Raw genomic sequence first — 22,156 nt, forward strand, 5'->3', positions numbered from 1 at the left:
GCCCACATGTGAATAAGGGGGGTACCGGCACATATTTTCTCCGCCGTGCGTCCCCATCCCCGTTTCTCCAACCGAAACAAATAAAAACGGTGCTTTTATTTTAGATGTGTTTATTTTCCTCCATTCCCTAATTAAACGAAACAAAAAAACGCCCAGCTCCATAAAACGGCAACGCCAACGTGCTGATAATTTGACACGAAATGTGGACATTGTTGAGAGGGCGGTCACCTCGTAAAGTTTGGGAACGGCTGTACGTCTCGACAAAATCGGGAAAACAATCAAAACCTCATGTTCTCCCGCCTCAATCCATAGCACTCAGTGCGGAGAGACGCGTCATTTAAGACGCATCAAATCATTCTTTTATCTTCCGCCTTAAGACGGGCATGGAAACCGTTTCGGCTGTTTCAAAAACGTTTTCAACAGAATCAATGGCCCGCATTAATGGGCAGCATATTCCTCATCCGCCAAAGGGTCTGATTCCATTAGGGCTGAGGCGTCGCCCGCTGAGGGATTAGCAGAACCTCAGCCATGGGTGCAAAGTCAAACGAGCAACACGCATTCCTAAAAACCAAGCCACCAGAAAGGAATACATTGTTTTAAAGTAGTTTAAGATTCTAGGACATTATAGCAGCCACCCTCCGCCATTAAAACCCCTCTTGTATGATTGCACTATTAATGTCGTCCTTTTCACACACACACACACACACACATTGCTTTGTGATGTAATATAATATTTCCAGGTGCACGGGTGCAAAGGGTTTGCACGGAGGACCGGTGCTCCACAACAAGGAACGTGCAATGGACGGCTTTCCATATACCTAAACATAACCAACTATAAAATTCTACCTAAACTTAACCATCTATAACATTATACCTTAACTTAACCATCTATAACATTATACCTAAACTTAACCATCTATAACATTATACCTAAACTTAACCATCTATAACATTATACCTTAACTTAACCATCTATAACATTGTACCTAAACTTAAACATGTATAACATTATACCTAAACTTAAACATGTATAACATTACACCTAAACTTAAACATGTATAACCCGTCCACGTCCAGGAGCCACCCCCCACACAAAAATTAAGTTATAAAAGATCCACTTATTGCTTATTTAAGCGCAGTGACAATCCCACTCCAGCTCGGTCATTCAAGTCGTTACACATGACATGACGTGCGTGTGTCTCTCCGTGACACACGCACACGCACGCGCACACACACACACGCGCGCACACACATACACACACACCGGACTTCGGACTTTCAAACGCTTTATCAAAAAGCATCTCCTACACTTCTGTCTTGAAAGAATTATACACTTACAATGTTTTTCTTACCATGCTGTCTTCTTCTAAATGACTGAAGGTCATTTGAAGATCTTCAGTTAAAACGGCTAGAATTCTCATTTTGGGTCTGTCCTTTGGTTCTGTGGCTTTGATAACGGGAAAGACCCTGCACCCAAATAGTTTTTTGTTTCACTAGCTATGATTGCGTTAAGCCAAGTGGGGTCGGGCCTCCCATCGCTCTTTGCGTGGGGGCCTCCCAATCACTAACGCTGCCCCTGACCCCCCTCTGCTCAATACAGTATGTTCTTATCTGCTCTGTCTGTGGGTACCTGGAGCTCTCACCGTTATATGCAGATAAGTCATGTGACTAGGGGCGTAGTCACAAGACGACGCCCACCTTTGAGAAAGTATAAAAACCGTGAAGAACTGCCGTCTCACTGATTACAAGGTGGATCACATCATCTTCCTCCTATTTCTCCGAGGGTCTATCTCACCGAGCACACGGTGGAATTTGAACGACGGACGCTCGGATTTGAACGAACGTCCGAACCGCAAGAGGTTTTAAAAGCTCTTCCAATAATCCAAAGTTGTGAGAAAAAAAACAAAACAAAAAAAACAAAAAACTTTTGGAATTCCAGAGCGGATTAGTGTGGAACATTTTCTCCAACCTTTTGATAAGTCGAGTCTGTGTTTTTCCAAAATATGCATAATGCATAATTGCAAGAGCCTTTTTGAACGGATTCCGTCAATTATTTAGTGAAGCGTTTTCACCTCAGAGTTGTGCATTCTGGCGTTTAATCAGGTAAGACCACCTAATCTAGTTGGCAACAACAAAAATTTGAAAAAATGTGTGTATTTGTTTGCCCCTTCTTTGGTTTGCCACTATACTTTCACAGGCATAAACCCACAGACCGACAAACTTTTTTTCCCCACGAAGAAGTGGAATATTTAGAAGCGGTTTAAAAAACGACGACCAGACTGACAAACCACCACGGTGTCCATCGCCGAGTCTTGAGCGTCTCCCGGTGTCCCTTCCCTCGGCTTCCCGGCGATGGGCTTCGCCGACCTGCTGGAGCAGGTGGGCAGCACGGGGCGCTTCCAGGTGGCGCACGTCACCCTCCTCATGCTGCCCATCCTGATGATGGCCAGCCACAACCTGCTGCAGAACTTTGTGGCCGCCATGCCCCCGCACCACTGCAGCGCCCACCGCAACTTGTCCCTGTCGCCGCTGAGTCCGCTGGACATCCGGCTCATCACCATCCCCCTGGACGCCGACGGGAGGCCCGAGAGCTGCCGGCGCTACGCCGCCCCGCAGTGGCACCTCCTGCCGAGGAACGGCACCTCCGGCCCCCCGGAGGAATGGGGAGAGGACCCCGGGGAGGGCTCCGAGGCTGCCCAGCAGGGATGCACGGATGGATGGGCGTACAATTCGACGGAGGGGACCACCACCATCATATCAGAGGTTTGAACCCGAGTTACCAAAGACGGTGTGAGATGTCTGTCTTTTGTCCTCCTTTCCGGCTCTTGTCTTTCTGTTTTCTGCTGTGAAGCAGGCCAAATCTTCACACGTTTTCTCGTTTATTCCTCCCAGTGGGATTTGGTCTGCGACCGCCGTCCTCTGAAGCGAATGGGACAAACCATCTACATGGGAGGGGTGCTGGTGGGAGCTTTGGTCTTCGGTAGTCTGTCCGACAGGTACTTTTACTCGCTGCTTTTACGGGGATTCAAATTCACTGTCATTCAGTAAATGCAGCCAGTCCAGAAGCAATCTCTATGTTTTGCTCATTGTTATTTTTCCCCGCTGTAATTGGCTTCCAGATATGGCCGACGGCTCCTCCTGATATTCTCCTACTTGCTGATTTCGGTGGCCGGGACGTGCACGGCGTTCTCCACCTCCTTCTCCCTTTACTGCCTGTTTCGCTTCCTGTGCGGCATGGCTGTGTCCGGCATGGTGCTCAACTCCTCCTCTCTCAGTGAGTTGGCTCGTGAGCTGGAGAGGTTGCAGAAGCTGTTTCACCTACTTTTATCACATTTCGTTTCATTTCATATTATAGGCAGATTTGCTGAAGGCCTCTAAAGCAATCCCAATGCAAAGCTGGACGTGACTATCATGGCATTGGTAAATTACATAAGATAAATCAAGCAGGTGAATGAGTAACAATAAACTTATTACGTGGCACTGCAAGGATTATCATCAGTGCAAAGCCTAGTCTGATAAATCACATTATTATGACATGAGCCTGCTGCAACTCAGCTACTCCCCCTGTTGGTGAAAAGGCGGTAGTGCATCAGCTAGAACGATATTTGTAATTCCCTCCAAAACATAACCACTTTGTAATGAACATAATAATAAAATAAAAATGAATAATAATTTCTGGTCTTAATATTATAGTTTAGTTATTTTTTTCACTTCTACCCCACAAAAACAAGAGAATTACTGATCGGTCTATCCCAATGCAAAGCTGGATGTGAATATCATGATATTGTGCTCAGTCTCAGACCTTGAAAACACATATATGTCATTTTTTGGGGGGCTTATTTCATATCAAGTCCTGGAATGGATTCCCACCCACGTGCGGACTGTGGTGGGCACCGGAACGGGGTACTTCTACACGCTGGGCCAGCTGTTCCTGGCAGGAGTAGCCTACCTCATCCGCGACTGGCGATCTTTGATGCTGGCCGTCTCCTTGCCTTACTTCGTCGCTTTCCTCTACTCGTGGTGAGTGCTGAACAAAACAGACGTGTTCCCCTTCATCCGCTCGCTCCTTCTTCTTTACGTTTCCTGAGAATCGATCGCGTCGCAACGCCCGGTTAAAACTTCAACCACTCGACTCCCGCGTCGTCCCGCACAGGTGGTTCATCGAATCTTCCAGGTGGCTCATTCTGACCAAGCAGCCCGAGCAGGCCGTTAAAAACCTCAAAACCGTCGCCCGCTTCAATGGCCGCTATGAGGAAGGCGAAAAAATAAATGCGGAGGTAAGGAAGGGGGCCGCCGTATCGCGGAGGTAGCCGGCAACCGAGCGAGTTAAGAACCGCCTCTGCGTCCCCGCGTGCAGGTGCTGCAGGAGGCGATGAAGAAGGAGATGTCGTTCTCGGACAGCACCTACACCTCCTTGGACCTGTTCCGCACCCGCACCATGAGGGACATAACCATGTTCCTCAGCGCCGTCTGGTACGTTCGCGCGGCGGCAAAAGACGCCCGGCCGCCGCTTTATCTGAAAGCGCCGCGCGAGCGCGCCACGCACTTCTCTCGACATCTCCTTCGCACACACAGGTTTTCCGTCAGCTTCGCCTACTACGGCCTCTCCATGGATCTGCAGAAGTTCGGAGTGAACATCTACTTAATGCAGGTGATCTTTGGAGCCGTCGACATCCCCGCCAAACTCATCATAAACGTCACCATGAGTCTCTACGGGCGCCGGCGGTCGCAATCCGGCGGGCTCATCCTGGCCGGAGTCATCGTTCTGGCAAACCAGCTGGTGTCAAATGGTAGGGGACAATATATACGGTACGTGTAACCATGGTCAAATGGTATTCTAACATCCAGTGAAACTGACAGAAGTTTGACCGCCGTGCAGACAAGCAGATAGTGCGGACCTGTCTTGTCGTCCTGGGGAAGGGCTGCCTCGCCGCCTCCTTCAACTGCTGCTACCTTTACTCTGGAGAACTGTACCCCACAGTGCTTCGGTAAGACTTAGCGTGTTTCGGGGGACTCTCTTTTTTACCGCTGAATTTGACTGTAAATGATATCTTGCGGCGGTGTCTCCAAACGTTCTGCTCCTCAGACAGTCCGGCATGGGCTGGGTGTCCATGATGGCCCGCCTCGGCTCCATGGTGGCACCGATGGTCCTTATTGTCGGCGATTACGTCGAATGGCTGCCGGGTGTCATCTTCGGAGTCGTTCCAATTCTAAGCGGGTTGGCGGCGATTTTTCTTCCGGAAACTGTCGGTAGTCCCCTGCCGGACACAATGCAGGACGTTGAGGAGAGGTAGGGTGGTCTCGGAGGGGCTTGTGCTCATTATTTCCTCCTCCCAAATGACTAACCATAACCATAACCATAACCCTTCAAGCAGTGCTTGGTTTATTTAACTCTGTTCGTGAGCATGCATTGCGTCAAACCTTTATGTTTTCCATACACAGGGCATCCGGACGGAGCTCCAAAATGCCACCAGAAAAAAAGGCGCTATCATTGGGGGACACCCAGGACATCATGCTGAATCACGCTGCTTGAGGATCCACAATCCAACCCACAGTGAAATGACCTCCGACAACCTATGATAATTTGTTCTACATGTGATTGGTTGATGTTGTTGACTGATTAATTCTTTATGTAATTCTCTAGTTTTAGGATTACACATTATCATCCGCTGAGTGAATCTCCGGCTAATCGGTCACAGATTCCTCTGTTTGACGTCAAGAAGTCATGTCGAGCCTATTGTACGCTGTATGCCTACCCAAAGATCAGTGTGTGTAGAGGGCACGTAATGAGCTACGAATTAGCTGCTCGGTGCTGTTAACTGAAGGTAGCAGGCTGACCTGCGGTTGAAAAGGCTTTTCCTGCATAGAACTGGGAGTTGTTGGGAGGACTGTTACGTTACTTATGTCTGCAGATATTTTACTTTTTGTGTCAATAAATTCCATTCAGTCGTGAATTTATTTTTTGTGCGTTTTTTTGTTTTTTTTACAATACCCCTATAAATACTAATAATACTAATAATACTAATACTAATACTAATACTACTACAACTACTACTACTACTACTACTACTACTAATAATAATAATAATAATAATATCAATAATAATAAGTAAGTAAATACACAGGGTCCAGTTTAGTCATGGTAGATATGTATTACAGTTCTCCAGATTCTGTGCAACGTAGCACGAGTTACAATTTTTCGAGTTTAACAACCACTCAGAAACTAACCATGGATTTAAATAGCGTTGGTTCATGATGTCACAAAGTGTTTTATCAGTATTTCCTGATACAAATGTAGATCAGTGTGAATCAAACTTGGACGACAACACGTATGAAACGTTCCGGTTCCAACGAGCCCTTAACCAATGATCACAAGTTCTGATATTGCCGTGTTTGGGATACTCTTGGGCCGAAAATTGCCAAGTAGAGTTGAGCAATGGATGAAGATAGCAACACACAGGGGCCATTTTAGTCGTGTTAGTTACGAATTACATTTTAAAGATTTGTCCGTAAGCATTATAAAACAAGAGATTACACTAAACAGATTCAGCCTGATTCTCATCTCACTTGTCGTACAATATTAACAATAGGACAATATTGTATTTCTTCTGCCATAGTCTTTTTTTTCTTGTGTAATGTGACATAACCGGTGATTTATGCGACAAAAGGTCAGTAATTGATAACTTAGAGCAGCCCTAATTCTGTTTATAATTGATAAAACAGAGTGCATTTGGAAATGCAATGATAATGCTGTAAAGAAGCAGTTACCATCAACGAAAATGGATTTTGTTTCACAAGGGAATAGGAATTTCTTATTATATTATAATTTGTTTGTTGTGGTTCTACTTAGTTTCAGTATCTTAACAATTTATAGATTTATTTTTTATTTCTTCTTTTTCTAAAACATTTTCGGTACAGTGGGTTCTGACAGTAAATGAGTGAGGTTTTTTTTATTGATGAACATCGTTACGGTGCGTTTGGAAGGGAATTCATGTCTGTCGTCTATCTTTTTGCTCCTGGAGGTTTCACAATTTTCACTTACTTGGTGTCTTGTGTCGATAACATCTGTCTTAAGTCCAGGGATTTCAAGATTCAAGATTCAAGAGGTTTATTTAAAATATCTGAACCTGGAGTACAAGTTCTGTTTATACAAGGTCAAATATTGAACCTGACACACAAGTCACTTTCGAATTCCCACGGCCACAGCACTCCACCTTGCGCCCATACTCTGCCCCAACGCGTCTGGTGTAGTTCCACCGTAAAGTAATGAAACACAGAACAAGCACATCCGACTGACCAATTTCAACGATTACAGTTGGAGCTAAAAAAATGTTCGCATCATTTGAAAGTGAAGAATCAGAGCTTCCAAACAAGGTGTCACTTGTGCAAATCAAGCAAATGTTTTTTTAGCTATGACTTGTTATGACAAGGGTGTGGCAAACTGTGTATCTGAGATAATCACCTTCAAAGTTTTCCCCCCCCACACTTGGTTCATTCAGCCAGCTCCCAGAATGCAAATGGTTGGAGGACCAACATAGACTGGCTACTTGTCACCATGCTTCTTGACACCCTGCTGAATGGAGACTTGACACCCCGTTGAATGGGGCAATCTCTGCATTTTTCTTGTGTTTCGAGGGAATGTTGAACAGCGTCATCGACCCACAACATCTTTTGTTTTTAAAAAAGCTTTTATTCAACAGTAAGAATATACATGTTTTATAAAAGTGGAATAATTTAGCAGTTTAAAAGTGCAGACAACACAACAAAATGTACAGTCTGTCAATCATATGAGTCTCTGTATATCAGCCTCGGTGTGTCATTTAATATATAAATGTGCCTATGCCAAATATCTTTAAAGTTATTGGAGTTATTATCTGGGCTAACCCCAACCCTACCCCAGCTACACGCTGAGAGCCTACTTGGGGCGCCTTTTCATCTTCTTTTGGCCCCTGGCTGCATTTGCAGGTATGCTTGAGAATCTTGTGCATTACTACTTGTTCATAATCTGCATCACTGACCTCAGTGGACTTCATCACATCATCAACTTCTTCCGTTGTAGTAACAACGGGCATCTCGTCGGTCTCCTCCAGTGACTCTTGAAAATATTCCGTTTCCGTTTCTCCCAGTCCGGGATAATATCAGATTCAGCATCCCTGTCGTTCTCAGCGTCGCTGTCGGAGAACTTATCACGGAAAATTAAGTCCAGTACGTGCTGCTTACACTGACTTGGATCCATCGCACTGGTCAGATTAAGGTCCGCGATAGGATTCAGAGCTTCCGCCATCCGCTTCTCGTAATCCATAACAACACGGAGATGAAAGTTTTCCCAGACAAGTGAACCCGAAGGAGCCTCGTCTTGTTTACGGAAGTGACATCAGCATTTCTTCTTTGATGGTTCATGTTGGTACACGCCCCTCCACACGCCCCTCTCTGTGTGTATAAAACACGATTTAACGAAGATTTAAAGGTTGAACGCTATCAAAACGATTTCAAATTGTGACTTCACATCATATAGAATACAGAGGAATTATCTTCACCTGGATGGTTGCTTTAAAGGAAACGATCAATCAGCATTGTTCGGCGCTGTTCAGCGTCTCGTTAAATGAACTGTGTTTGTTTATGTTTATGTTGTTTATGTTTAACTCCATTGTTTAACAGTTTTCTACTATTTATAAATCAAACTCGGTTTTGAAAATACGTTGAGAGATAAAAAAAAAACCCTCAAAGGAACAAGAATCTGGAAAAATCTCCTTTTCCTTCTAGAAAGGTTTCTTCAACTTATTTGGCTGCTCCTGGCGATTTTAGAAATGCGCGAGATAGCACGTTTTTCTGCGGTGGGTCACATTTTTTAATTACTTTTTACCTGAATAACTGCAAAACCTTGTTTTACTTAGAGTGTCTGCAGAGTTGGACATCATAGGACACAGTCCAAACAAGATCAACATGTTATGTAATTTTTAAACAAGTAATAAGCAGAAATCACAAAGATCTTTGAACCATTTTTCACACGATGAATAAATGCACCGACGGTATTTCAGACGTCAAACTGTGTTCGAAAACATTGAAGTCGCTGTAGTTTCCAATATCCATCCTCTCTCTACGACGACATTGACGCTTCACCACGTACTGCAGCCGGTGAAAAACCCACGCCGCGCCCCTACGCTGCGCCAACACGTCTGGTGTAGTTCTATCGCAATAGAGCGGTGCAGGAATGAGTCCAAAAACCCGGAAATTATATGTTGAATGAACGTTATCATTTTTGCACTTCTGGCTCCCTCGTCTCGAAAGCCAATTGGTTTTTATGAACGGGTCTTTTGTTTGATACCTGAAATAAGTGGTGAACACTTAAGCTTAAGAGATCTTCAAGTTTTGTTCTACCACATAAAATACGTCAGTAAATACTCCACTCGTGAAGTTTGAAGCTTTGACGTGTCTTAAAAAGGCGGTTACTAACAAGTGGCTAAATGAGACGACAGATGTTGTCGGTGACATTAAAGGGCATCAGGCCGAACACGGAAATCTAGTCATCTAGTCACTAGTTCGCCTTCACAGCCTCTAGTTGTGTTTATAATCGCACACTTGCAAATTATTCTAACTCAAATTTTCCAGGCTGTTGAAGAAGAGGTAGGCGCGCAAAATCAAATCACAAGTTGGAAGCGGTGTTGCCAGGTCTGCAGTTTTCCCGCAGAATTGCAGTACTATTGTAGTGTTGCCGCGGGTTGGGTAGACCTATTTTGCATGCAAACGTGCCACAGCGATCTTCTTGGACTGTTTTTTTTCGGCTGGTTTTGATTGGTCGTTACGTTGGTTTTGGCACACAGGCCTGGCAACCCCGGTCAGAAGTTTATGTGTTTGTGTTTAGGTGGTGACAAGTCGTGTGACCATGCGTGTAGTTGGTTTGTAGCCCAACGACAGTTTTTTTTTTACTTCTGGCGATTGCATTTACGCTTCAAAAATTATAAAAGTGGTGCTAATCTGTGAAGATTATCTTGCTGAACACAACGTGTAATTACCATAAACTTCAGTTCGCCACAGAGATAATCTTCTGTGACAATCCAAAATCCAATGGAAAAATGCCTTTGGCTTTTTGTGGTGGGAACCAGGGCGTCGGCCTCCAACAACACCCCATCCCTGCAGCACTCTATGTGCTAGTCTTTATTATCTGTGAGTACGACACTGCAACAGTCATAAATGTGTCACTAAAGTAAGAAAAAATTCAGGTAAGAATATATTGAATACTGCTTCAACGACGCGTACGCACAAGTTAAGCTTGCACTTCTTACATGGTGTATTAGGCCCACGGAGCGCAGGCGCTCTATCCGCGTGACATCGCTTTCCTCGCGAACAGGCGCTACCATGTGCGTCGCTCTCTCATGTCCCATAAGTATTTCAACAATTTGAATTTTAAAATTAAAAAAAAAAGGCCCTGAGAGAAGGTACAGAGCGGACATGGACACGGTGGGCGGACGACAGGTGACTTCGTTTTGGGCTCTTTTCACAGATTGGGCTCTCGGATGGAATGGACTCACGTTTTTTTAGTTTTTTTTTATTTGAGTCCGTGCCTACAACACGACACAGCAGACGAACGTATGTCGTCTGGATTCATTACATAAGATAAATCAAGCAGGTGAATCAGCAAAGTAACAAGAAACGTGCTACAAGGATTATCATCAGTACAAAGCCCAGTCTGATAAATTACATTATTATACCGCTTAATATGTTTTTTTTTTTAATCGCATATTATGAAATATTGTTATTGATATTGCATAAAATTACCAATCTTTGGTGTGACAAAATATGTTTCTCCATATCGAGTCCTAAAACAGACATACAGACATTATACCCAAAATGGGCCTGAAACAACCACAGGTTCAAGCGCCGATTTTTCCATTCGGGTCCTGTTCCTTGAATCAAATGATTGGAGGAGACGGCCCGGGCTTCTCAAGACTCAGTGGCTCAAGGAGACGGGTCGCTGGGCGAGAACTTCAGCGTCGGAGGACTCCAGGAGCCGGTGCCAGGCGCTCGTTCCAAAGCCGGCAACACTTTGTGCGCGTCCCTCGGAATCGACAATTCATCACAAAATAATAAGACATGAATATAGATCGTCCAAAATAGGGACCGTGTTTCAAACTGAAAGTGCAGCACATCTTACGGAAAGGCTTTGGAATAATGTCGATGAACTACGCTGACGTGCAGTTCGTGGAGATGTGTTGTGAGAAGAAAGTTAAACAAAGTCAAATTCTAAAGGCGAGGGTTGCAGCAAAAATCAGGGAGATACCAGTCTGCTCCAACTCAGCTACTCTCCCTGTTGGTGAAAAGGCGGTAGTGCATCGGCTGGAAATGTCATTCGTAATTCCCTCCAAAAAAACCCTTTGTGATGAACATAATAATAAATAGAAATGGATAATAATTTCTGGTCTTAAATATACAATTTGATAGTTTAGTTATTAAGTAAAAAAAAAACAACAATTTTTATTTTTTTTATTTTTATTATTTATTTTCTACCACCAAAAAAAGCGTCACTGAACTTTGAAACACCCAGTCTCCACATCACACTCTGATTATTTGGGGAATGTGAATGTCTTCAAGGCAAATTTAGGATATGTCATGGAACGCCGCGCGGCGACGTGGCTTTCCACAGAAATGACTACATCATAAAATGATATGAATAAAGTTTTATTTTTCTCATATGAACAGGTGGATTCATTTTTATTTTACAATCTATGACAATCTCGCATTTTTTTTTCTTTTTCTAGTATATTTCAGGAATGACATGAGGGAGAAAAAGTTTATTTTTTATTGCTGAATGTGGAATGAAATACACTTTCACCGACTGGAAAAGAATTGTCTGCTGCATTGTTTTTTTTTGTTTTTTTTTTGTTTTTTTCTTTCGTCGTTGTTGTTTGTTTGTTTTTTTTTGTTGTTTTTGTTTTTGTTTTTTTGTTGTTTTTTTTTTAAACCATGCACCCATCTAACCTTGACAACAGGGACATGCAGAGGAGAGGTGTTCAAACATTTCAAGCGGGGGTGAGGTCGGATGGACAGGGGGAGTGTGCGGGGAGGTGGGGGAGATTCAATTAAACCGAGACTGGCGGGGACGTACCTGGTAGTTTTGGGGCGACAGGTTGGCAAAGTAATGGAAGTAATCACATTTAAACCGGCGGAGCACTGCTCACTTCTCTTTAGCGTTTTTCAGACACACAAAATCAGGACGCGGAGGTGAGGGGGGAAAAAAACCTTTGCAAGTAAGGTGTGACCCACGATCCAGTGTACATCTTCTTATTCCCTTTTCCTTTTTTGTTTTCTCCTTCCCTTTTTGTCAATGATCACCCGATAATTTCCGCGTTCTGTCTGAATCTGAAGACGTCGCTCCCGGGTGGATTTGTACTTTTCAGAGTCTCCTCTTTTGTACGTGTTGTTTTTTTTTGTTTTTTTTTTTGTCCTTTCAGCGGAGGAGGGTGTTCAAAGGATTCGGTTACGAACGTTCCCGACGGCCAAGAAAAATCAACAACAAAAAAAAAAAACAGCGGATCGATCGGCGAACGGGGCGGAACCCGAAACGACGAGGCCTTGGCCCGCGAGGCGAGGGAGGTCCGCGGGTACGGTTTAAGTCGAGACGTTTGATATTCGATACCGGCCGGAAGTGTGCGCGTGCGGAAGTGTAGTAAAAGCTAAAAAAGACAAAAAAAAAAAAAAAGGAAGAAAAATTACAAGAAAAAACCCCCAAAAAACTTAAATAGCCAAACAATTCATGGATTCACGATTCAGGCCCAGGGGAAGCGGAACGACGCAGCTGCGTAGCCGCTTTAAAAGACGTGTGTAAATATGCACTGATAATTATGTGTTATGATATAAAGTTCACGTTCTAGGCTACAGGCGTCACACAGGGGTTGTGTTTTGTTTTGGGTTCTTTTTTTTTTTTTTTGTTTTGTTTTTTTGTTTTTTTTTCTCCCCCTCCCCCCGGGCACCACACACACACACACACACACACACACACACACACACACACACACACACACACATATACACACACACCCCAGTCACCGCTTTAGAAAATGATGTCGTCAAATGGCAAAATAGAAAGTTTGCATATTTTTTGCATTGGATGATCCGCCGAGGTTTCACAACCACTTCCCTCTCTCTCTCTCTCTCTCTCTCTCTCTCTCTCTCTCTCTCTCTCTCTCTCTCTCTCTCTCTCTCTCTCTCTCCGGGACGAGCCCCGAGCCAGCCTTCTCAAATCACGGGCGCCCGAGAACCCTACGTGGTCTTAGGTAGACCATGAGTTTAGGGAAAAAAAAAAAAAATAATAATAAAATAATAATAATAATAATAATAATAATAATAATAATATATTGGGGTGAAAGTGGAGGGCGGAGGGGGTGGGGGGTGGGTGGGTTGGGGCGTGTGGAAATCCTGAGACGCTGCGCGGCCTTGGTTGGAGACTGGGATGGGGCCGCGAAAGAAAGCAGAGCGGACACGCGGGGGGGGAGGACGATGGAGTCAAGGGAAACGGGCACAATCTCTTTGTGCCCCCCGCCCCCCCTCCGCCCCCCGTTAGGAATCACAGGCATGCCGAGGAGCTGGAGGAGTTCAAAAGACAAAAATAAAACAAGGAGGGGCGGCGGTGAGGAGGCTGTAAACACAGGAAGCCATGACCTGCCTTAACATTCGGGGACCTACGGGGTCCGGTGAAGAAGTGTTTTTTACAAGCTCAAGCTCTTCTTCTTCTTCTTCTTCTCCTTCTTCTTCTTCTTCTTCAGATTCCAGGCAAAGGGAGTCTCCTTGGAATGGGTCCGTGGCATCACCCAACGTCACGGGTCTCTGCGCGCGTGCGCGTGCACACACACACACGCGCGCGCGCGCACACACACAAACACACGCACACACACACACACACACAAAGACACACATGCGCTCATACACACGCACACGCACGCACGCACACACACACACACACACACACAGCAGGCAAGACAAGGATCGGCATCGCGCGTCTATTCAACAGATCCCGACTCACAAAGCCTCCAGGCGAATCATATTCATGTAAACATACACCTGATGTTGAAGTGGTTTATATTGCGTGATATGGAAGGGTAAATGTTCTAGTGGGGCTAGATTCCTAAAAGAACACAAACTTGGTAGGAAAAAAAAAGTCAGGAGGGAAAAAAGAAAAGAGAGAGAAAAGCAATAATAAACGTGTATAAAAAATGAGGCGTCCATATAAGAAAGGCTACAAAAACCTCCACTGGCCCTCTGGCATCGGCGTACAGCAAAAGGCACCACAATATTACTCTATTTTTTTTTTTTTTTACATAGTGAAAAAACTGGCACATGTTTTATGCTGTAAATCAAAATGTACATATAAATAGAGTTTTCCCTATAAAAAGTCTTTGCTGTTAACTAGTAGACAACTTTTGCTAAAATGAAAATAAATATTTCATTTGTTTAGAATATCTGTCAGTTATATAAAATAAAAATATTTCTTATAGATGCAGGTCTATAGTATATTTAGTTTTGTCGGTGCATCTCTTGTTTTTTCCTCCTCTTTCCTCTCTCTTTTAATGCGGCGCATTGTCCGGTTTGGAGCGCGAGTGCGTCAGTCTCGTGTGCGCGCTGCCGTGCGTGCCGTGCGTGCCGTGCGTGCCGTGCCGCGCCCCCGACGACTGGGAAGTCCGACTGTCGGCCGGCCTGTAGATGGTGGAGGGCTCGGCGTTCATGTTCTGCATGCTGAGGAAGGGCGTGCTCTCGCCCTCCTCCTCCGACTCGCTATCCGTTAGGCAGCTCCGCGAGCCGTAGTCCCGGGGCGCCTCGTAGCCCCGCGGCGCCACGTGGCCGTTCAGTCTGGACCTCCGCCAGTGCCGACTCCCGGACCCGCCCGATCCACTTCTCTTTGGTTGTTCCCGGGAGGAGAGGTACTCCTGCGTGGTCTCGTAGTCCTCGTCCTCCGCCAGCCGGTAGGGGCTGGAGGGCAGGCTGCTGTTGTTCAGGTAGGTGCGGCGCTGCTGCCGGTACGGCTCCTGGCACTGGGCGTCGTTCAGGGGCACCTGGTAGCGCCGCAGCAGCGGCTGGTCGTCCTCCGCCGGGTAGGGGTTGTGGACGGCGGGCGGGAGCGACATGGCATGGCTGGCGTTGGGCGTGGTGATCTGGAAGGTAGGCACCTGTGGGGGCAGTGAGTAATGGAAGTCCACCGGAGAGAGGCGGGCCGGCGTCGTCAGAGCCGACACGTACCTGCGGAGAGAGGGGGACGGGAAGGTTGAGAAGAAGGAGGTAAACATATGGAACGACGACAACACCGGCATGTCTCTCACGGACTTTGGGGGACAGAGGATGGCGTAGTGTCAGTGGTGGCCATCCTGCGGCACAAGGGGCGCATAGGACCCATAGACCCCCCGTAGTGTGGCCCGGTAATGGATGACGGAGGAATTTGAATGCATTAAAATTTAATTCATTTAAAATATATATACAGTATGTGACAGACGACTCTTTGATTTACTTTTAAATTATCTTCATTTCATTTTTCATCGTTTGACTTTGGGCGTCTGGGCTCTACCGCTCATCTCTCCCGATGAGGTTTACAGCAAACATAGTCATACGTAGTGAACTAGAAATACAGGAGTGATGAGCTCCAATCACCCCATTGGATAGAAGAGTAGAGCCCCAACAAGTCGATGCAGGGGAGGTGGAGGCAGCGCGCAGGTGGCAAAGCAGGTATAGCGGGAAGGATAGACCAGCCCATAAGGGCGTGGAAGTGTGTGGCGCTGGCAAGTTGTCTGACAGAACTAGCTCCACAAGCTACGGCTCATTTACTGTATATCCTATTGGTCAAATAGGTAAATCAAATATTAGGCATCCATTTGGACAGTTAAAACCAGCACTGATCTACATGCATTGAAGACTATTGTAACCTTTGTCAACTTATTATGTGATGGACAGCGGTCTCTGGGTTTTAAGGCGACTACCCTTTGCAGCAAATGTATACAAATCTCTTCTCATGAGGAAAGTCAGCTTTCTTCGAGCAGGTTTCACACAACGCCCTCCCTGCAATTTCATCATAAAAGCGATTTACTATAATAAAAAAAAAAAAAACAAAAAAAAAACAACGACGACCAAGCATTTTGAGGATCCCCGTCAAAGACCCGAAATCCGAGGGGGTCTGCTCTGGACTTCCAGAACATAGGCACGTGCACTCCAGAACGTGCCGGGACGAACGCGACACCGGCGGGACCACATTTACCGCCATTTGTCTTTCGAGCGTTTGAGAGAAAAAAAAAAAGAGAAAAACCTGGAGCGGTTCCAGGTTAAGAAGAAAACGTGCAATTAATGAAATCCATCAAGTTGACTGGTGTTTTGTTAGCTGTGTTTAACGCGTCGCCATCCGTTCTCCCGGCTCCCGATTCTCCCGAGGTTTAATAACCGCTGGGCACATTAGCAGGCGTGTACCATTCGCTGTGTGCGTGTGTGTGTGTGTGTGTGTGTGTGTGTGTGTGTGTGTGTTCTACGGGCACACGGCGCTTGGACTCGGACCAACAATGACAAACATGTCAGTGAGCGAGGGGAAGACGCCGCGTGTGATATGTGACGGCGAGGGGGAGGAGTCCTATCGGGAGCTGGCGCTGAAGGAGCGCTGTTCCTTGCGGCCGCCCCCTCTCCCTTGAAACAACTTAAAAACAAATCAATTCAAATCAACTCCTTGGTGATAGTCCAGCGTAATGAAACGCATCGCAATATTTTATCGCGGCGATCAGACGTCCACGTCTGCGCGTATGTCAAGTGGAATGGCCGCCCCCCCCCTCCTTTTAGAAAATTAGCCCTGATTATCGGCAAGGGAGCCACATGACTGAAAAGCTGCTTTGTTTAAGCTCCGCACCGTGAGTGAGTCTTTATTTGTGGAGCGCTTTTTATAACAAAAGTGCTTTACAGGAACGCAATCGAAGAAAATTAAAACCAGACGGAGCGGGCATAAAAAAAATACACATGTATATATATATATATATATATATATATATATATATATATATATATATATATATATATATCAGAAAATTTGTAATTAAAAAAAATAAAAAAATAAAATAATAATAATAATAATAATAATAATAATAATAATAATAATAATAACAACGTTCATTTATTGTCTTATTGATTCATTGTATGGTTTCATCAGTCTATTTTCATCTTATTTGTGTTTTAATTTTGTCTTTTTTTCTGCTGTGCTTTAGTATTTTTCCACCGTATTAATCATTCATCTTAATTATTTGAAAAGCAATTTTGCGACCTTTGTATGCCAAAAAGCACCGTTTATTAATATTATATGATATTATTATTACATACTACATACTACATATTACATATTATACTTCGCTACGACTTACGATCTCTGGGGGGAAACTTGGGTTTTACACTGGTAAAAAGAGAGAAATTAAAATAAAAATGTAATTAAAAATAAAATAAACAGAAGTAGCGCGATGCTAACCAGTTAGCTGAGCATGTGCAGGTGGCGGGCGCGCTCAAGTAAAGTGCGCCGCGTAAGCAAAAGACAAAACAAAAGAAGACAAACAAGGGGGAGGGCAGCAGCGCCCGCATCGAGGCATCCCATCGTCGCGGCGGCGGCAGTTTGGGATTGGGCGTCTTGTTCGCACCTGTCGCTGTGCGGGGAGTCCCCCAGCGAGTCGAAGGAGTCGCCGTACGGCAGGCCGGGCCGGTGCGGCTCCGCGAAGCCGCAGTGCGCGGCGCGGCGCGTGCGGGCCTCCATGCACGCCGGACTGCTGCACTTGCTCGTCCCCACCGACGACGACATCATCCCGGGCGAGTCGGAGAGGATGCTGCCGGAATGTTCCAGGCTCCAGGTCCGCTCCTCGTGCCTGGAAAAAGCACAAGGGGCGCCGTCAATATCGCGGCCGGACGAATGCGACGGATCTTTAAACGTACTTTTATTTTAGATGTCGATGGTATGTCTGTGGTACACTCCCAATACACGCGTGATTAGTGGAGAATCCTCCTTCAGCCTACGTGTTTGAACTCTCTTCCAAACTGGAGACACAGTCCTATTTAAACTGGCTTTTAAATTGTCCCTTTGCTCCTTCTGTACCTCCACTTATTGTTCTATTGATTAATATCAGTTTCATAACAGTCTATATTGTTGTTGTTGTTGTTGTTATTATTGTTATTGATATTATTGTTGTTGTTATTATTGTTGTTGTTGTTGTTATTATTATTATTATTATTATAATCATCATTATTATTATCAATGAAAGTAAAAGATAAATTAGTAAAAGTGGATATAAGTAGTAAAAAATAAATATATAATATGAACAAAATAAACAGAAGTTAACAGGCATTAGCACTATGCTAACTAGTTAGCCTAGGATGTGCATGTGACGGGTACGCTAAAGCAAAATATGTTACATAAGTAGTAATAATATAGCTGATAATAATATTAGGGTTAGGGTTAGTACTAATATGTTAATACGTTGATATATAATAGGACTGGTAGCAAGTGGTTCGAGACATGCTCCAGTATGGAATAATAATGGGGATATAGGTCGTATATTGCTTTGAATAAGAAAAAAAAACAAACGAAAACAACATGACACATCTTATTCTTCCTGTGAAAACATTCTGTTTCAGTTTTGGCTCGGGGACACCGAAGACACGAACTACGAACGGTAGATATTGAAAAAAAAACAAAAAACCAAAACCCCCCCCCCCCAAAAAAACCCCTCCAAAAAAACTAAAAACAGTTGTGATGCATGGCCCTCCATGTCCCCCCTCAGTAATTCTGTTGTAATTCTTGACTCTGGCGGCAGGAAAAACAGAGCGGCGGGGAAGCCCCGGGAGGGGAGGGGGGGGGGGGTTTGAACCCACGCCAGCCGGGGGAACCGTGTGCGTACGCGAGCGATTCTGTTTTCTGCATTCAACGAGAGGCGGCCGCGGCCGACGGGGGGAGTGGGGGGCGGGGGGGGGGCGCGCCGAGGGGCTACCTGTGGGTTGATGAATGGGCTCGCGTGGAAGAGTTGTGAGTTCTGGAAGAAGCGTGGCTGCCGGGGAAGGAGCCGTCCGTTCCGGGCCGAATCACTCGCTCGGTGGCGGGGACGTTCTTTGATATGTACTGTAAGGCAGAGAGATGGGTTTGGCAGATGGTGAGAGGTCAGAGAGGAGGTAGGAAAAACAAACAAAAAGAAACTAACAAAAAGACGGGCGGGGACGGGGAGGGGGGGGGGGGGGGGTCCGCGTCGCTCGGCTAGACGTGACTCAACGACACATTGCGATCGGAGACAGAAGTCAAGGTCTCCGGCCTCTCGGTCAACGTTTGAATCGGGAGCGTTCATCCGGGATGTCCGCAGGCATCGGAGGGTTAAGCTTCTCTTAAGACAAATTTTGAAGACATTCAGGAATGGTCTTGGACTAATCGTTTTTCGAGAGTTGGGTTCGGCGGTGAGCTGCGGAGACGTTGACCGATGCAGGAGAGCTCGGCTGGTTTGGACGAAATAGAAATGGATGGGTTCATAAGATCGGGGACAAGCACTCGGAAATCAAAAGAACAGAAATTCAAACCAAAGACAATTTCAAGACCTTTTTGCACGAGAAGCTTGGCTGCCTGGTGACTTTTGAGCCTTAAGGCTTCAAGGCGCCCCCGGCCTCTTACCCAGCGAAAAGCAGCGGGGCATCAGTGAAGTCTACTGCAAAACTCTCAAGACTCTCAAGTGGACATTGCACATACATATCTATCAAACAATTAAATTAGTGTTGGTAATGGATTTACAGCTAGAAGTAGGCCTCCTGTTTTCATCGCTTCTGGTTTACACATGAGCTGCAGGAAAATGCAGAATCCAAAAAGACTGGACTCACGTCCATCATGGGGATTTCCTCTGGGCCTGGTCCGGGGTGATGGGGTCCGTTAGCGAGGCTCCGATTCGGGTGTTCTGGACACATGTTCTGCCGCAGGTGATTGTGCATCTTCTTTCTTTGTTTCCTATGACGGGTTATCACAATGTCATCGACTGCGTTTGTTGTGTTTGTGTGTGTGTGTGTGTGTGTGTGTGTGTGTGTGTGTGTTTGTCTTTTTTTTGGTTTGTTTGTTGCTGATGTCCTCAACATTGTATTAACCGAATAACCGTTTCATGCATTTGCAATCTTGGATGAGGACAAAAAATGGGATCAGCTGTTTTCCATCGATACATCTGCTCTTTCGACTCTACCGTAGTTCAAACAGCAGGTTTTGTTTTCATTTTTTTAACAACTGGAATATGAATGAGGCGTTGATTGCGGAAATAGTTCTGTCAGACAACTCGACGGCGCCACATGCGTCTCACGCCCTTATTTGGCCTCTTTAAGCAGCCCGTCCCACCTACCCTCCCCGCTTTGCTGCCCGCCTGCTGCTCCACCTCTCCCCTGCATCCACCCGTTGGGTTCTACCCTCCGGCTCATCACTCCTTTATTTGTAGCTCACTAAGTATGACTATGTTTGCTGTACACCTCGCCAGGAGTGATGAGCGGTAGAGCCCAGACGCCCAAACCCAAATTATGCAAAATAAATAAAGATAATTTGACAGTAAATCCGAGAGTGACAGTGACAGAACTGTTGTCTCAATTGTCGTCGTCATTTCCTGTAAGGGCAGGGGTGACTTACTTGGTTTTGCAATAGGCGACCACACACACGATGCCCACCACCAACAGAGCAACGCAAATACCCGTGATTGTCAGGACTCTTTTCTGGTAGAGCTCCTCCGCCTCTGTCAACATCACACACACACACACACACACACACACACACACACACACAGACGCGCACGCGCACGCACACACACACACACACAACCACACACACACACACACACACACACACATAAAAAACAGTAAAACAATCAGTTTTGCATGTATTGATCTTTGCAGATTGTATTCTACACCTCCTACTGTGGCCCGTGCATGTGATAGTACTGATGTAAAATAAAAATACATAACATAAAAAGCTTTTCACAACACAACAGAACAAACATATATTAGCTCTTTTGCTCCTCATCTATGAGAACCCTAAGCCTTATCCGCACATTATCACAAACCATAACTACACTAGAGTACGGTGAAATTAAACAAAAAGTAGAAACAATGTGTGTTTTGTGGCTTTTCTCTATTTTGGGCTTTTCCAGAAAAGTGCTTGTGTTGGATTGAGAAGGACGGGTTGTTTGCCGGGTGGAGGACGGGGAGGTAAATAGGTAGCCGCGGCCCATGATAAATAATGTAATAAAAATGAATTGCTCATGGATGCCGACTGCTTCTTCCCTCATCTGCCTTCATTCCGCAGCAGAGTTTTGACGCCAGTCCAGCTTTCGCAATGGCCAATAAAACGACCAGGGTGGGTTTATTTTACACAGCAAAACGTGCAAATATTTCATCAATATTATTTGCGGTCTAGTGGTCTATTATTTTTTTTAAATCAGACATACTGACTACATTTTTGTTAGCCTGGGAGTCAGACGAATCTGCACGCTCATGTTTTATTTGCTCTGGCAGATGCGTCTGGCCACCCTCCCATTCAGACCGATTTCCAGCCGACCTGGCCAGGGTCGGGCCAATCAAAACCATTTATCTAATTGGATGGGATCTCTGTGATGGGTTTCTAGCGCTAACACGCAAACTAGTATGCAGGGCTACGTCACAGGTTTCCTTGCTCTGACTGGTTGTAGGTCTATCCATTTGGGGCGGGTTGTTCACATTTTCAAACCCCAAAACTGGGACGGGTTCCAGCCATTACGTTTGGTGCGTTTTTTGTTTGGTTTGTTTTGTTTCGTTAAAAAATACATCTGAAATACAAGCACACTGTTTCTATTTGTTTTATTTGGAGGAATGAGGCGAGGAGATTGCCGGCATTGCCCCGATGGCTCCCTCTCCGTGCGCCTCTGCGGTACGCATGGAGAGGGAGACAGGGGCGCAGACAGGCCGGGACGTCTGGTCACTGTGTGCTACATCACACGTTTCGTTGCGCTGATTGCTTGTAGGTCTATCCAATTGCGTCCGGCAGGATTTTGGTCTGCGCCCATTCATAACGCCCATTGATAATCTAAAAAGGAGCTGAGAGGTTCCAGACGAATTTGCATTTGCGAATTGGTATGGGGATGTCGGGCTACAGGTTTGTATCTGACTTCACGGAATTGCAACC

The 22,156-nt window shown here is 45.4% G+C and overlaps 2 protein-coding genes across 5 annotated transcripts in view; one reads left to right on the forward strand and one right to left on the reverse strand.

Annotated features, from left to right (window-relative positions):
• Positions 1–2,352: 2,352 nt before the first annotated feature.
• On the forward strand, positions 2,353–5,294 carry slc22a6l (solute carrier family 22 member 6, like; the record flags this gene model as incomplete). Its single annotated transcript, XM_080013909.1, has 9 exons — positions 2,353–2,763; positions 2,893–2,996; positions 3,120–3,274; positions 3,852–4,020; positions 4,154–4,277; positions 4,358–4,473; positions 4,576–4,790; positions 4,880–4,988; positions 5,087–5,294. The coding sequence occupies 9 exons, from the start codon at positions 2,353–2,355 to the stop codon at positions 5,292–5,294; spliced, it is 1,611 nt and encodes a 536-aa protein (XP_079870035.1).
• An 8,149-nt stretch (positions 5,295–13,443) lies between these two features.
• Positions 13,444–22,156, reverse strand: part of nrg2a (neuregulin 2a) — a gene marked incomplete at its 5' end in the record, with an annotated part of 75,873 nt that continues 67,160 nt past the window's right edge. For 2 of the 4 annotated variants that reach the window (XM_080013858.1, XM_080013860.1), the window contains 5 exons: positions 13,444–15,228; positions 17,640–17,861; positions 18,981–19,108; positions 19,849–19,972; positions 20,630–20,732. In XM_080013858.1, the coding sequence (XP_079869984.1) occupies positions 14,559–15,228; positions 17,640–17,861; positions 18,981–19,108; positions 19,849–19,972; positions 20,630–20,732 (1,247 nt within the window). In that variant the 3' untranslated portion in view covers positions 13,444–14,558. Of the gene's footprint in view, positions 15,229–17,639; positions 17,928–18,980; positions 19,109–19,848; positions 19,973–20,629; positions 20,733–22,156 lie in introns of all 4 variants that reach the window. The other 2 variants (XM_080013857.1, XM_080013859.1) reach the window with 1 other exon arrangement.

This window comes from Zeus faber, assembly GCF_960531495.2.
Source record: "Zeus faber genome assembly, chromosome: 14".
In the NCBI taxonomy this organism is placed as follows: domain Eukaryota; kingdom Metazoa; phylum Chordata; class Actinopteri; order Zeiformes; family Zeidae; genus Zeus; species Zeus faber.